At 40.4% G+C, this 16,183-nt stretch overlaps 2 protein-coding genes across 2 annotated transcripts; both read right to left on the reverse strand.

Moving 5' to 3' along the window:
* Positions 1-2,855: 2,855 nt before the first annotated feature.
* vps72a (vacuolar protein sorting 72 homolog a) lies at positions 2,856-8,775 on the reverse strand. The gene is made up of 6 exons (XM_026155430.1): positions 8,242-8,775; positions 5,866-6,018; positions 4,792-4,909; positions 4,419-4,595; positions 3,906-4,050; positions 2,856-3,581 (listed from the first exon to the last, which is right to left on the reverse strand). The coding sequence occupies exons 1-6, from the start codon at positions 8,356-8,358 to the stop codon at positions 3,191-3,193; spliced, it is 1,101 nt and encodes a 366-aa protein (XP_026011215.1). The 5' UTR covers positions 8,359-8,775; the 3' UTR covers positions 2,856-3,190.
* A 459-nt stretch (positions 8,776-9,234) lies between these two features.
* LOC113014110 (leucine-rich repeat and immunoglobulin-like domain-containing nogo receptor-interacting protein 1) lies at positions 9,235-15,390 on the reverse strand. Its single transcript, XM_026155429.1, has 2 exons — positions 14,873-15,390; positions 9,235-11,496 (listed from the first exon to the last, which is right to left on the reverse strand). The coding sequence occupies exon 2, from the start codon at positions 11,486-11,488 to the stop codon at positions 9,659-9,661; it is 1,830 nt and encodes a 609-aa protein (XP_026011214.1). The 5' UTR covers positions 11,489-11,496; positions 14,873-15,390; the 3' UTR covers positions 9,235-9,658.
* Positions 15,391-16,183: the final 793 nt, after the last annotated feature.

The following is a 16,183-nucleotide window of genomic DNA, read 5'->3' on the forward strand; positions in this document are numbered from 1 at the left end:
CAGTAAGTCTGTCAGCTCAGCATATGACAAACACAGGGCGAGTAAGCCTGGCTGTCGGATGGCCTGCTGGGAGAACTTACAGATGGCTGATCTGCTTCTGCTTCCTCACTTTGCATGCGACATTGTTTGCATCTCGACTGAGAGCATCTGAACAATGGAGGAGCTTTTATCTTTTTTGACTCGTTTCTACGGTGACTTGACTCTCTTCGCTCCTCTCTTTGTAAATGTGACATTTTGGTCTTAATGGCAACTTTAAATCAGCATTCATGTGTATGTAAATGACATTTAAGTAATGAATTATTCACTTCAGTAGATCACTGCCTTAATAAATGCACCATCTTTCATCAGGTGACGGTAATTTTAAAAAGGTCTCAGTTTACACAAGTGTTTCCGATCAGTTAACACATCCAAGGGGGGGGAGGGGATATTTGGAAAGGTGACATCCTTGTTCTCATTTCCAATACATACTTATGAGTATGCACAATGTACTTTTATAGGCACTCTTTTTCTTCTTGTTCACTTTATAAACCAATTATTTATTTATTGTTCCCTCAATGTGTTTCATTTTTCCAGCTCTAAGCAGCTTCTTTTGGAGGCTGAGCTTCATTATGTAGATCTATTCAACTGCTCGTTTACAAGTATAAGCCAACCAGTGCATTTAGACATGTAGACAGACATGTCTAGGATTTCTAGAGAGTGGTCCAAAAAGGACAAAATATCCACGTGTTGACGCCAGAGGTCAAAGCAGAATGGTCACACTGTTTTTGAATCAATAGGAAGGCAGCAGTAACTCACAACCACTCGTGACATCCAAGGAATGCAGAAGAGCATCTCTGAATGCACGCTGAGGCAGCAGAGGACCACACTAGCTGCCATTTCTTTCAGCTAAAGAACAGGAAACTAAGGCTAGAATTCACACAGCTTAGCAAATTCTAACAAGTCACCCGATCTCGGTCCAACAGAGAACATTTGGGATTTAGTGGAACAGGAGATTCACATCATAGATGTGCAGCCAACAAATCTGCAGTAACTGTGTGATTTTGTCATGTCAACATGGACCAAAATCTCTGAGGAATGTTTCCAGCATCTTGTTGAATCTATGCCAAAAAGAATTAAAGCAAAGGGGGGGCAGGATGGTGGTGGGGGTCAAACCAGCACTGGCAATGTGTACCAAATAAAGTGTTGTTAGAGTGTGTAATATTAGAACACAGCATTTAATACTTACAGTGGTAGAATTTGGCTCTGTCACGTTATCTAGATAACTAAGGTTCTGCTTTTAGATTATTAAAATTTTGAAACATTTTTATAATGAATGTCATCAGGCGATTAAAGATTTACACATTCTGAACTATCAGTACCTCATAGGTTCACAGGTTACTCTAATGCGTCAGTACAGAAGCAAATGAATGAGTTTTGTTGTCAGTGGTTTTCAAACTTACACACAAATGACCCACAGCTTGAGACTGGGAGTAGACAAACCAAGTCTAAGGGGTAGGACGCTAGTGTATTCCTAGTGCCAGCTTCAAGCCCAGATAAATGGATGTGTAGCTTTGTGAAGGGCATTTGGTGTAAAATCTACGCCAAATCAAATATGCAGTAATATCTGCTGTGCAGAGTTGAGATGAGCTGAAAACAAAGAAGCCTGGTTACTTATGCACCAGAACACAGACTGTTCAGAGATGCTGTGCTCAACATCATCAGGGCATTTACTGGAAACACAGGTAAGAATCTGCTTGAAACAAACAAGTTTTCCTGCAAAGGCAAAGCATCTGCCTGAACCTGAAACTCCAAACGAGATCAGAGACGGCTTCACCAGTCATCGATTCTGCTCCCAGGTGAAGGCTGAATGTAAATCTCCTGTGATACAGCTAAAAAACAAAACAAATTGCTGTTTCTAATAAAATAAATGTGAAACCTTTGATTATCTGAGGCCTTGAAACTTAATTAATTGTATTTGGGGGGTTTAGGAGTGCTGGGACTATGGGACATTGTGCAGGGGAGTAGTTCGGTGTAGAAGGGGTCAAAGGTTTCACACTAGTCAAGCACTCAGCTGTGTTAAGGGCTTACTCTGTCTCTCTGTGATTACACACAGAGAATAAATATAGAAAAGCTAATTTAAGGTCCCAAAGGGATCAGCAAAGCAGTATTGTTCGAGACTGAAGCTCAAGCAATTTTCTGCCATTAACAATTCAGAGAGGAGAAAAATTTTTTTTTATAAAAGCCTCACGATGAACTAGAATATACTCTGAATGCTCGATGAGACAGCCCTGTCTGCATAGAGGCAGATAGAGGAAATAAAATAAAATTTAAACTATCAGACTACACATTAAGAAAGAACCAGGAGATAAATGTGGAAGAAACTGCCTCGCTCTCACCCATAAAAGAGAATATCTTATGCTTGCTTCTGTGTTTAAAAATTAAAATGTATAACAGGAGGGAGGATTTAAAGCTTTGATCAATTAAAAGTGTCTCAGTGATTTGTCAGACGCAGACAATTAATTAAACTCCAGGGCCCAGGTTTTTCCCTAACAGTCTGATGTTTTTTTTAGTTACGGTGCTGGACTGAAAATTAAAAACCAAAACATGACATTTAGTTCTTTGCCTTCTATCACTCAAAAACAAAAAAAAAACCAAATACTAAACTGTAAATTAAGACGGGCATGACAGATTAAATGGATTTTAGCCTGGTGAAAACAAAGAGGATTTTATGATGATGGGCTTATTTTCCCAGTTTTTCCTGTGGTTCCCGCTGTGCAGACGTCCCATTTTTTATTATAAAGCAGAACTCGTTTAACTCTCAATTATTACAAGTTCCCAAAATTTATTTTTTTGATGAGAACATTTGCAAACACAAAAGTAAAAAAAACCCATAAATCTAAAACAAACAAACTAAATAAAAAGAACAATCACAGCTGCCACTGTGCAGATGCACGCCTTTTTCAGCTGATTTCCACACAGACTTCACAAATAAGACTTTTTACATTTTAAGGCCATGCGGCAGCTGTTTTGGTTCTACTACTGTTTGTTTTTTTTCCTTTTAGCAGCTCAGTGACAGCTCAAACCCAAAATGTCAGTTTTTTCCACTAGACTCCTCGTGAGCTGTAAGGACAGAAATAAAAACAGTGTTTTCGATCATTTCACTGAGAATTTCAAACAGAAACCAATCCTTTATCCTCTTTTTAAAACTAATCTATGTAGCAGCCGCACTCTGTTTCATAACCATTTTCTGCCGGGCGCCCTTTGCTGCTGAAGAGTCAAGTACCGTCGACCCTCCTGAAGTGTTCGGAAATCCATGAGCGGCCACGTATTTGCGGTATGCTTCCCGGATGATGCGGAAGGCTCGTGCGTTAGCGTACGGTATATCTGTGACTGGGTCTCGGTACAGCGCGGCCTTGTGGGTAACAGGACAAACCTCCTGGATGGGCACTTGAGGACTCGTCTGGGAGCTTGGCGGGAAGGCGACCTCAAACGCTTCGTCGTCACTGAATGTTATATAAGTGCGGGAGCACAGGCCTCCGGCAGACTGCTGGGAAGGTGTGGTGGGATTCTGCGGTGCAGTCTGGGGAACGTCCTGGTCCAACCTTTGGGAATATGACAAAACCAAGAATATATGTTTTTAAACATAATTATCAGACAGTTGTGCTCATAAGTCTACATGTCCTGGCAGAATTTATGATTTTCGGCCATTTTTCAGAGAATACGAATTATAATACAAAAACTTTTTTTTCCACTCATAGTTAGTGGTTGGGTGAAGCCATTTATTATCAAGCTGTTGTGTTTGCCCTTTTTATATGAAAAGAACGACAGAAAATACCCAACTGACCCCGTTCGGTCAATGTTTAAGCAGCAGATTACTCCAAAACAGAATCAAAAGAAAAACCAGGTAGCATCGAGTTTCTACGTACCCCTCAACATCAACATTTTCTTCTTTAAGGACTGGGTTTGAGACGAGGGGCATAAGGACTGAATGGTAACGGATGGTTGGTCCTTCAAAACGCCGCTTCTTGTGGACTTGTTTCTTCTTGTCTGCCTCCAGACGTTCGTAGTTTTCTGAAGACGTGAAGTAAAAATCAGCAACACTGATGTGTTTTGTTATACCGCACAAACAGCTTTAGGTAAAGTATTGGTGGAACTATACTGATTTACATTACAATCACGGGCTCTTCCAATCCTGATTAATAGATAATTATAATGTTCAGCTTACATAACTGGCAACGTGATACTCAGTACTCGCACATCCTGGAGTGCTTAACAGGATGCTTTCTGTCTGGTATCATTTCTGTTTTCTATGTTTCTGCTAAGACACACTAATCTCGACATTGGTTCTCTCTTTGCATAACAGGAAAGATAACCAAGAGTCCTGAATTACCCAAAGTTTGTGCAGATATTTAAAGAGTAACTCTCCAACATGTTCTCACCAAGTGATCGAATGTTGATCTCGGCTGTTATTTTCGCCTCAGCCAGCAGCTCTTCCTGGGTGAGGGGTCGGTCACGATGAGCGCCTCGTCGCCTTCGCGGGGCGTCCTGGCGTTCTTGTAAGCGCAGATTCGTCTTTCGTGTATGTTCACTGGTGGACTGTCGGACAGACTTCCGAGCTACACAAGAATTAAGAAATGCAGTGTTAAAAAAAAAAAAACAGCTGAATAAAACTTTTTAAACATGTTTGTAACTTTCCCACAATATTATGATCCATTCACTGAATGCACACAACTGGGAGGTTTATGCATCCTTCTTTTCAAATAAAAGGAAAACACTATGGAAGCATTAGTAGGAGGTTTAGAGAAATCTTACTCTCTGCAAAATCTTGGAATTCTTGTGGAATCCTCCTTTTTGGCTCCACTTTAGTTTTCTCCGTCTTCTTCTGCTCCTCTGTTCTTTTAGGTTTGGGTTTTGGCACTTTTATTGGTTCCTTGGATTAAACAAAGACAGAGAGCATTTTCAATTCGCATCTGTTTCACTGACATTCAGTTTGAGGAAGAAGATGAAAAACATTAAATGTTATGCTATAATCACACATTAAACATGTTCATGCCAGGAAATAAAAAAATATATTAATATTAAAAACAATGCAAACTGTTATGTTAAAGGATTTTTTTTAAATCAGTTTGTTTTTAACAAATGTTAATACATGTCATTTGACAACCAGTGGCTTCTGTGGAGCTGCAGAGCAGTTTTAACCTTCGGCTGACTGACTGAGGTCATTTATATGTGTCAGTATGACATTTTTAAATCAAAAATCTTTCCTACAATGATTTTGTCCTTCAGCTCTTCATAGATTTTTAAAGGATTTGGCCCATCTGTGAGCCAAGGATAATGTACTGTTTAGATACCACTTTTCTAATCTCACTGAGTACTCCGATTCACTGCTGCAGAAGCCTTGAGGCAGATACTTAATGCCAATATGATGTGGAAAACAGCGAAACTGACAGAGATAAGAGGCTTAACTCCTTTTACCATAAAAATATAAAACATCATTAATTATATGTTAGAATATCTGGCACAGATAAAGGAAACAGCAAAGGTGAAACAGGCACAAACAGAAACAGAGCCACTTAAAAGAGTATTTCTGTGTAAAATATAATGGGGACATTAGTGGTCCGACTTGGCCATTAGTTGCTAAAAAGCTTGTTCACCTGAGGGATAAGGAGCACATGTGTGCAACTGTACCCATGTGGGGCTGAAGGACAACACAGCGATTAAAAAAAGGTGGTAAATAGTACTTTTCCTTTTCCTTTTCTTTTAAAGGGAAAAACAAATAGTTTCCATCTTTGTTTTTCAAGTCCGCTGCAAAGTGATACATGATGACACAAGGTATTAGGGCAATTAAATTCAGCTTAGCTCAAAGTTTGATTGGTCCTGCATTACCTTGTAAGCTTTGGTGACAACCCGACTTTTCCTTCGAGGTGCGTCCTCCTCCTGGTCACTGTCCGGCTCGTCACCCTCATCGATGTCGAAGTCACTGTCAACCTCGTCCTCTGTGTCTGAATGTTCTCCGTGATACTCATCATCTCCCGATTCCTGAACGACAAACAAATGGAGCAATAAATAAAAATCAGGAAAAGAAAAGAACAGCAGAACAAACCATCTGCAAGTAATCCGAGACATACCAGCAAAGACACCAAACACCAAATTTCCTCTGCATTTTTTCTAAGTGTAGTCTTCAGGCCTATTGATTAAAATCTTACACTTTTGTATCTGGCAAGTGTGTAGCTATGTATGCAAAGTCACATCCCATTAAGAGATTCAGTAATAAACAGATTATTTATTTTTAATAAAGATGTTTCCCCCTCATTGTCAAAGCTACATCACAAAACTCAAACAAGCAGCCTTAAGCCCAAACCAGGTGCAAAGATAAATAAAATAACACAAATGCATTATGTGCACTAACAATGTGAATTTTCACATTTCTTAAAATAAATGTGGGTCATTTTGAAACCCAACATCCAACGACAGTAAAGATTTAGAAAGCAGCACAAGACAAAAATATCCCTGAAAACTGAACAGATAAAGGAAGCGTTTGCACACACAGGCACGTTCACAGTGCTTTATCAAAGTCCCAGCAGAGATGACTGAGGCATCTCAGGATCTGTTTGTGATTTTTTTATGAAGCCACTCTTGTCAGAACTGCCAGAGCTGCCGCTGCCAAATCCCCCTACACAAGGTGACCCCTGAACCAGCAGCTGTTTGAAGAAAATTAGCCACACTGTAAATTGAGGAAACAAATTAGCATCTTCAAAAGCAAACCATAACGTGTGAGATTGCTACAGCATCAAATGTTCTGACAAACAATATCACACAACTTTCTTCTCTCTTCAAGCGTGAAGCGGGAAAAGCTGGCATCATCTAAGCTCTGTTTACAGCTGGTGTTCAAACTATAATTGTAAGGCCAGCTCTAAACTAAGTCACGGTCACCATTTCGAATGAACAGTGGCAAGACGCACTCATTTTTAGATGTGTCCTTTTAATTCACCTCATTTCTCTTATAGTTCCAAAACTGTACTCTCAGATGTGAGAACCCCAGCCTGATGAAGAGCTTTCTCCATCTATCTTTCCATTTTGTGCTGCTAATCCATGTCCAGGTCATAGGCACAGCAGTCTAAGTAGAGAAGCCCCAGACCTCCCTCTACTGGGTCTGCTCCAGGGCTACCTCCTGCTAATACACACTCAAAACACCTCCCCTGGGAGGCATCATATTCCAATTCTTGACCCACCCCAACCGGCTCCTTCTGATATGTAAAGTAGACGCTATACTCAAATCACTGAGCTCCTCATTCTTTCTCTAAAGCCGAGCCCAGACACCATTTGGAGGAAACTGATTTCTGACGCTTGCATTTGCAATCTCGTTCTTACCCACAGCTCGTGGTCATAGCGAGGGTAGGAACACAGATCGACTGGTAAAATCGACAGCTTCGCTTTCACACTCAGTTTTCGCTCTTGTCAAAATCCAAAATCTGATGAGATTGTTTTTCAACATTACTACGGAAATGATGGCAGGAATGGTTACTGTTAAAAATCACAATCAAACACGACTCCCCAATTACCAGTGAGAGTTAATCAACTTTTAAACCACAACCTCAGCCTAGTAGAGAGGAAGTAAGTGCTTTCAGCAATGCACTACTAAATTTATGATACAAGACCCAATAAACCCCAACAAATATAAATAAATAAACATTTTATTGATCTGCCCTAACAAGAACATGATAAAACTAAAATAGCTTTTAAAATTGCTGTTTACATGATGCACATAACCCTTTAGTCAAGAGCTTCCTGACAAACTCTTTAAAAGTATTGAAGTATAATGCAGCGGCCCTGCCATATATGATACTCTCATTAGGATTTAATACTAAAATAAACGTGTGAAGATGTGCTGGCTTGTCTAAAAGGTCCGGATCGTGTAATGCTGTGAGAGTCTGATTTATATCAGTGAGACCCACTCCCAGTCATGTCAGTCTCAAAATAGTGAGAGATGTCTCCTGTACTAGTGCATGGTCAGTAGCCTGGCAGAAACTAAATTCTTCCGTTGTATTAATGTGTAAATAATATAAATAAGTGAGTTGGCTGCCGGCTTCATTGTCGGGCAGCAAATAGGTATGAACCAATTTCCCCAAAATTGAGCAGCAGTATTTCAGGCATTGCAAAAAACAATAAACTTTGTTTTTTGCAGGCTCTAGTTATTAACACTGGAGCCGGCTAATGCTAACTCTTTATTATCGCGCTCTGTTTATCAGTTTGGTTACTCACATCGTTGAAGCCTCCGTAAGTGGTCTTGTAGAACTCATCCTCTTCTTCAGCATCCAGTAGTTTGGACATACGGTTTCCCGCAGTCTTTCTGGGTTCGCGGCCAACTGCGAGGCTCATGATTGTGGTTTCAAAATATGCTAATCAATGCTAAGCTACTTAGCTCGTTATGTTACGCTAAAAGATATAGATCGTTTTGCGGGAACCTCTTTGACCTCGTCGTTACTCAGTATATTTGCTTAATTTTATGTTGGTGCCCATATTTTTTAGACCCTTTTAAATTCAAGGGATACTTTATAATTTTTCTTATAAGAGACGATAAACACTGACAAATGAAATGTACAACTGACCGCTAGCTCTCATTTAGCAAGCAACCATATCCGGGACTGTTGATCTACTTCCGGGCTAGCGGGCGGACTAAAAGTTTATTTTAGTTGTTTGGCTTGACATAGGAAAATATAATCAATTACACAGTTAATGCGAAGCTTCTATTAGAAAATATTCTATTCAAAAATTGTATAACTGTTTCATGAAACCGAGGTCTTCTTTTGCGCCGAGAAACGTATGCGTTGTCATGGCAACTCTGTAATTTTAGCGCACGATAATGACTGCACTACTCAGCAGTCTCTATCTACTGTTAAAGTCATTTATTTATTACGCATTTATTTATTATATTTGTTTATTGTTATATCCACCCCTTACCGTTTTAGCTGTCAGTTAATGCAGCCAGCTCCACTCATCGGTGAAGGTAAGATAAGTATTACGGTCTACTCGCCCACAATGTAAGTACAAAACTGCTTATGGAGATTTTTTTAAACCTTGCAGTTCACATCTAGACGCATTAAACCAAGTGCTGTGTGTGCTGCTCCTCACTGGATGCTGTAGTGCTGTAAATTTTTAAGTAAGTACACCAAATTTGTGAAAGCATAATCACTTTAATTTTTGTAAGTTCTTGGATAGAAAAATGTAAAAAACAAAAAACAAAAAACAACCAACTTGCATTTCACACATTTATTAAATAATAAACAGTGCAGAAATTAATCAAGAAAAGATCACATGCTACAGAAAAGAAGCTGCATAATAAACTGCACATTAACCTTAATATAAGGTTAATACCGCTATTGTTAGATTCTCCATATCTCATCAGTCCAAATAGTCCACCTGAAGTCCAATGTAATTGTTATTTTAAGTTTACTCTTTAATTTATTTTATCCTCATTTCCTTATTTTTTTGTGTTGCAAGATAAACATGATCATGGTTTGTCAGGTCACATTTCTTAAATGCAATTTAAAATATTATTAATTAAGACAACATGCTCATTATTATCAGATTCAAGCAAAAAACAAATAAATTGAAGCATCTTGCAGTTTATTCACTGATACCTACTAATATCAGGTGAATATATTCTTTGCTTATTGACTCATAACAGCTTCATGGTAAACCTCCCCGTTTCCATATAGCTGCTTGTCCCTCCATTACTGCTCGACATGGCGCTTCGTGGCACATACGCGATTGTGGCTGTGTGTTTTATCTGACCTTTGCCCTTACTCCAGAAGAACATGAAAATGAAACAAACACTCACAGAGCTGAAAAACGAGAGAAACCCTATGGTTGCTGCTATCAGTAGGGTCTTTACATCAAAATTGAGTTTCTGATTTCCGTTCACACCTGGAGCAGCAGATGGAAAGGCAGACCAACCTTTAAGACGAAATGGTTTCTTAGAAGATGATGGAAAGGTTTGGACATGAAGGCTAATGGGCAGGCTGTCGTTTCCCGCTGCGTTTGATGCCACACAGAGATACTTGCCACTATCTTGAGGCTGAGCATAGCGAACCTCCAGCGAGCCATTGGACAGAGCTCGTACTCTGCCGATGGGTGATAAAGATCTTAGCTGTGGGTTTAGCCATCTGACAGATGGCAGAGGGTCACCTTCGGCACTGCAGTGAAACACCACTGTGTGTCCCTGATCTACTTTCAACACCTGAGCTTTGCGGTTAAGAATTCGAGGTGGCCGACAGGTAAGCAAATCCGGCAGCTCAACCTCAGGGAAATCCAGAAAATTCCAGCCCTGCAGCTGGACTGAGGTAATGCAAGTTGGCGGACTTTCACCAAAGTCCATGTATAGTCGCCTTTGCACCACCCAAAGCAAACGGCAGTCACATGCCAGTGGGTTGTTATCAAGCCCCAGAGTTCTTAGGGTGTCCACTGAATAAAAAGCTCCAACCTCAAGTGTGGTAAGACGGTTTCTGGATGCATTCAGCAATCTGAAGTGGGCCAAACCCCTGAATGCTCCGATTTCAATCCTAAGCAGCGATCCCCCAACAAGATGTAACTCTTGGAGCCGGAGCAAGTCTCCGAGAAGGTTTGCATGAATGTAGGTGATGGGGTTAAAAGAAAGGTCAAGGTATACGAGATATACAAGGTGATGTAAGGGGATGTAGGGGAAGGCACTTAGGTTGCCGTGTTTAATGGTTAGTGATGTGAGGTTTAAGCCAAAGAGACTGTTCCCTGACAGACTCTCCAGCCAGGGGCAATGAGAAATGACAAGTTCCTTTAGGTGGACTAGGTGGCGGAAAGAGTAGTTTGGCAGCGTAGTGAGGCCCAGTCGGTGAAAACTAAGGCTTCTCAGCACGCTAAGTTGTGTGAGCGCTTCCATTGGCATAGCAGTAAGGTTGCAGCCATCAAGGTGCAGCTCCTGCAGACTGATTAGTCCTGTAAAAGCTTGATGAGAGACATAAACCAAGTCATTATCTGCAGCTTTCATGAACCGCAGGGAAGTTAATTCACTGAAAGTAAAGTCGAGGAAAACAAGAAGCTGATTGCTGCTTACATCCAGTAACTGGAGGTTTGTTAAGCCAGCAAACGCTCCCACTGGGATAATCTTCAGGTGATTGCGACAAAGGCGCAGAGTTCTCAGACTCTGCAAGCCAAGAAAGGCTTCCACTTCAATTATTACCAAAAGATTGTCACTTAAATCCAAGTCCGACAGCTGTGTCAACGTGTGGAACTGCTGACGCACCAAAGTCTTAAGCGTGTTGTGGGTTAAGTTTAGCAGCCTGGCTTCCTGTGAGAGACCATCAGGAACTCTGGTAAGTTGGCCACCAGAGCAGTTGACTTCCAGCACCGTAGCATTACAGTGGCAGGATGGCGGACACAGCCAACGCGTCTCAGATGTCAGTGCCACCCCTGCTGCCAACAGGTAGAGAGCTCCCCAGCACAGCCGTTGGTGGACGGCGCTCCTCTCGAACATCTGGTGACCTGTGTGCACGAGTGAGGGGATAGATAAAGTGAATCACAGGTGAAAGGAGTCACGGGTCTTTCTGTATACATTTCTTTACTCGTAAATGATTATTTTTGTATCACCACTGCCAGTTAGGAATAGAGCAAAGAGGAATTGGGTGTCAACTTGTCAGATGGATGGTGGCAGAGATCCATTGATGGGGTTAAATTAACTTTATCTAATGCCTGTCTGACTTTAAATCTGTTTAAACTCTACATACAATACACTTTAATTTACAAAACCTGTTTAACACAAGCGATGAATGTGGCAGATGTTAATTTGATCCTCATTCTTTGATTTACTCTCTAAAGCTCCCGAGGCCCTTTGAGATCTATGTGCCTGGAGAATTTACACCAACAAGGAAAGTATTAAAGTGCCCCACTTCAGTGGAAGGAGACAAAGCTTCCCCACTCTCATAATTCCATGGCTAAAAGATTTAACGTTGTTCCTACACAACATTAAGTATAGTGTCAGGCGGGCTCCAACAGTTTTTGTGTTTTTGTTGTTTGTGTGTGTGTGTGTTTTTAATAAAACTTGATATTCAGCTCTTTCTCTGCTCATCTCCATTCCAGCTCCCTCTCTAGAAGATTAACTAAATGGCTCTAATTAGGATAAACAGCAAATGTGAATATTTGATTCAGTCACGATGCTGAAAGAAGCCACTTATCCTCAGTTAAGTGGCAATATGGTTGCCAAGCACTTATTAATTTGCTTGTCTAAGCGTTTTAGACACCACCACCGTCTCCCCCCCCCCCCCCCCCCTTCCCCCAAATATGAAGAGAACACAATTAATACGATTTGTGGTCTTCTATGGGAAAAATGATCTCTCCTGCATGATCATGCATTTTGACTAGATAAGCCAAAAAAGATGAATGTGGAGAAAAAGATTTATAATTTTAAATCCAAGCCATAATAACATTAAACAAAGACCTTTAATGTATATAGAAAAATAACAATTTCTTACACGTGGCAAAAGTTTGTTGAATCATAACTAAACCCACTATTTAATAATGTGATCCTTTTGCTTGACAAACAGGAGGTGTATATGGAAACAGCTCGTACCCCTGAAGCCTTGTAAGGTGATATTTTGTCGTTTATTTCACACAAGATTTAAAAATATACCTTACAGGACCTCATGTGTTCTGATAGAGTTTCCTTTATTTGTAGACCTACAAATATTGGGAAATGTGCTTTTGACTGACTTTAAGTGTTAATAATTTCAGCTCATATAATACCTTTCATTCATCAGTTTCATCATTTTTCTCCTTTATCCTCACTGATGTGACATTTAAGCCAGATTCACATCTGAAGTGCTCTCCAAAATCATCCGTCTGAAACCTCGACACCTGAGCGATTCACTGAGGGAGGCTGGGAGTTGAAAATTTGAGCTCATTATTTTGTTACAGTTCTCAAAGCTCAGGGACAAACCTCCACACTGTGGATTAGTTTAAGAAACACATTCCCCTCTAATGTGAACAACCAACGACAAAATAAAGATATTAAATTAAGATTTTAACTTCTCGGTGAACCGATACTGCAGTTCATTCAACAGAATCCATCTCTGTATGAGATTATCGCTTCACCGCTTCTCCTTTATCTGTTGAGTGTTACCAGACAAAAGTTGCATCACGCTGACCTGAATTGCCCCTTCCAGGTTGCTCGTGCAAAAGCACGGTGCACCTCTCCTCTAAGAGGCTGCAGTCCTGTGGATAATTTTATTTCAGCTTCAAAGCTCTACTCGGAATAAATTACACCCAGAAAAACAAGAGCAGATTGCACGCTCACTGTTTTTGTTTGATTTTTGTGGATAGAGGGAGAAAGAGTAAACCGGCACCACATGAGGCATCACGTACGAGAGTTATCTGTAGTTCCTCGGTTACATGCCTCTCTGGGCAAGATTATAATGTGAGAGTAGCACATACTCCCTGGCCAGTATTACAATGACTATTTTAGATTTTTAAATTATTATTATTGTTATTATTGTGCACATTCTTCAGTTTCTACAAATGATGGAACTCATTTAAGGTTTATTATTTACAAAGTTTGTAAAGAAGGACTGGTGAAAGCTGATTAGAAGGTGGCTGTACTTTACGTCAGTGTCTTTTTAATTTTTTTTGGCAAAGGTTTAGTAAAGTTCAGAGCCGCTGAATTATGGATCACAAATAATTCTGATTATTTATAATTTTCTTTAAGATGTTTGTAACAGAAAGTCTCGCAAAGCTTTCACAAAACACAGAAAATACAATAGTCTGCTGTGCAAAGGTTGTCAATCAGACATTACATAATTGAAGACAGTAGCAAACATAGTGCCAGTAGTTATGGAAAACAAAGGTCATGATCTTATTATTCCTAGAACTGTGATCACATAACAGAGACATGCATGACTGGAAGGACGCCTATTACAGCTACTAAAATTTTTTCAATCTCAAATCATCATAAGCTCGTTTTATGTATTTCTATTTTACTTTGCCACATCCGCCAGTAGGTGGCGGAAAAAGCAAAAGCATTTCGGTGCCTAGAGGAAACACTGTCCACAGGCTTGGTGCATAAGTATTGCCAAGGTAGTGTCTTAATGTGTTGCCAGTAAACACATAATGGTGGCTCTGTGGCTGAACATGTGAACATGTAAACAGTTGTATTACTGTTAAACTTTGGTTGCATGTCGGTAAATACGACGAACGTTGCAGCTCATCAGAAAATGTGCTGTTTGGATTCCCAAGAGCACGAGAAAGAGAGAGAGATAAAAAAAAAGCAACACCTTCAAGTGTGAAGCCACCCTCTGTTTTGGCAGCTCGGCTCACACGTTGTTGTGCTGAGCTGCACAGAGCGTGGCACATGTAAGAGAAGAGATGGTGTGAAAGAAAGAACGATGTCCATTATGTTTGTGACATCTCTCACAAAAGTGACTGCAGATAAGAAAGTACTCGTATGTGCTGGACCTAAAAAGGTTCATTTGCCGCACTGATTTTCACATTCCTGCTGATTCTGATCCTGATTTTACTCTTGTCATCTTTGCTTTCTTAGAATTTCCTCAGTCATTTTCCACATGATACATCCATATAAAGACGCCACAGTGGAGTGCATGCATCTACTTTTCAGGTAATTTTACATCAGCACTGGTGTCTGCGTGGATCTTGGGAGCGGAGTCTGATTGCTGGTGGTGACGGCAGCTCCCGGTGGCATTGAATCACGGAGGAGTACTCCTCCTGAATTCCTCTGGGAGGGCACATGCTTGAGACTGAGAATAGTTTACAGGTGTGCCTTGGCAGTTTAAAAAACTCAGGATGGTGGTGCAAAAAAGGGAGTTGCAGTAGTTTGTAAAGAAATCAAAGGAAAAGCAAGCAGCCAACTCACCTTCTCTTCAGACTGATGGGTTCATCATTGTAATAGCTCCATTTTTACATGCAAATGACTTTTCTTGTGCTCTTTGTTCTTTTTTTTATTGTTCTGTTTTATATTGTTCTACTTTTATACCAATAGAAGAAAACAGAACTAAAAAAAACCCAAAGTAGATGTGCCAGTCTATCAGTTCCTCCTTACGTCAGTGCTGATCAAAAATCCAATCCAAATGTACCAAGAAACTTCCCGGAGCAATCAAACACATCACCAAAAAAAAAAGCTTCATGCTCCCATTCCTCAAACTGAAACTCTGAGGGAAGCGCGATGCAGTAGCTCAGTCCTCCTGTTGTTCCGCTGTCCTCATGGCAACAACAACCTGGCTGCGGACACGCGGGCGCTTGGTGCATGCTGGGGGATTATATGCACTAGCTCCTGGACTCCATCCAACACAGTGCACTGGATGACGGGAGGCAGGCACAGGTCAGCCAAATGCAGAGATTTATGTGTAACACCAGATGGGGATGAATTTCAGCACTCACACTTGGAAATAAAGGAATATCTTTTTAACTCTTTTGCCCCATTGGAGGCTTCTTAAAAGTTTGATTAAGACATTAACCACAAGTTCTTCTGTGGTTGTAACACTGTGGCTGTTCATCCAGTTTAAAACTAATGTAAGACTCCTGAAAAAGGAGGGACATTAGGAAAGGTGGGATTTCTAACAGTTGATTGGTCAAGGTCCATGAGACGGTGTAATGACCATGCTTTCTTTTCCACATCAGACTCAGTTTGCCCACAGCTGTTCCCTGTATCACACTATATCATTCTAGCAGGTGGGAAATGTAAATGTACAGCTTAGTATTAAAATTTAATGCAAGTTTGACTCAAAAACTCAGCAAATCAACCAAACCTTGTATGGCCACTCTTAGAAAATCAGGTTTATTGTAACAAGCAGGACTGTAACTGCTGCTGTTACTAAACTGCAACCTTGAGCTTTGTCTTTTAAGTTGTTGTCTTGACAACTGGAGACAATTTTGTATGTTAATGTAAAGCGGGAAAAGCAGGCCTTTCAAAGAAAGCAGGCTACAAAAGTATGAATAAGGTGCCCATTCATGTAATTTCCCATTCATTCATACAGTGGACTGATGTTTGCGTGCTGCTTCGAACACAAGGATTATTTTTTTTCCTCACATGTGGAGCTAAAGCCATGAGGCACAATGTTGTTTCTGTGAGGCAGCAGTGCTACTTGTTACATACCGTGGTGGCAATACTTAACCGAGGTTTTCATTTTCCTTAAATTCCAATTAAAATCTAAGAGTAAAATTTAAA

This window comes from Astatotilapia calliptera, chromosome 22 (genome assembly GCF_900246225.1).
Source record: "Astatotilapia calliptera chromosome 22, fAstCal1.2, whole genome shotgun sequence".
NCBI lineage: Eukaryota > Metazoa > Chordata > Actinopteri > Cichliformes > Cichlidae > Astatotilapia > Astatotilapia calliptera.

Bases quoted from the DNA above. Each gene is read 5' to 3' on its own strand.
- vps72a (XM_026155430.1), bottom strand. From the start codon at position 8,358: ATGAGCCTCGCAGTTGGCCGCGAACCCAGAAAGACTGCGGGAAACCGT. The intron at 6,019-8,241 runs GTGAGTAACCAA...TTTGTCGTTCAG, and splicing joins CTTACGGAGGCTTCAACGAT to GAATCGGGAGATGATGAGTA. The intron at 3,582-3,905 runs GTACGTAGAAAC...ATATTCCCAAAG, and splicing joins GAAAATGTTGATGTTGAGGG to GTTGGACCAGGACGTTCCCC.
- LOC113014110 (XM_026155429.1), bottom strand. From the start codon at position 11,488: ATGTTCGAGAGGAGCGCCGTCCACCAACGGCTGTGCTGGGGAGCTCTC.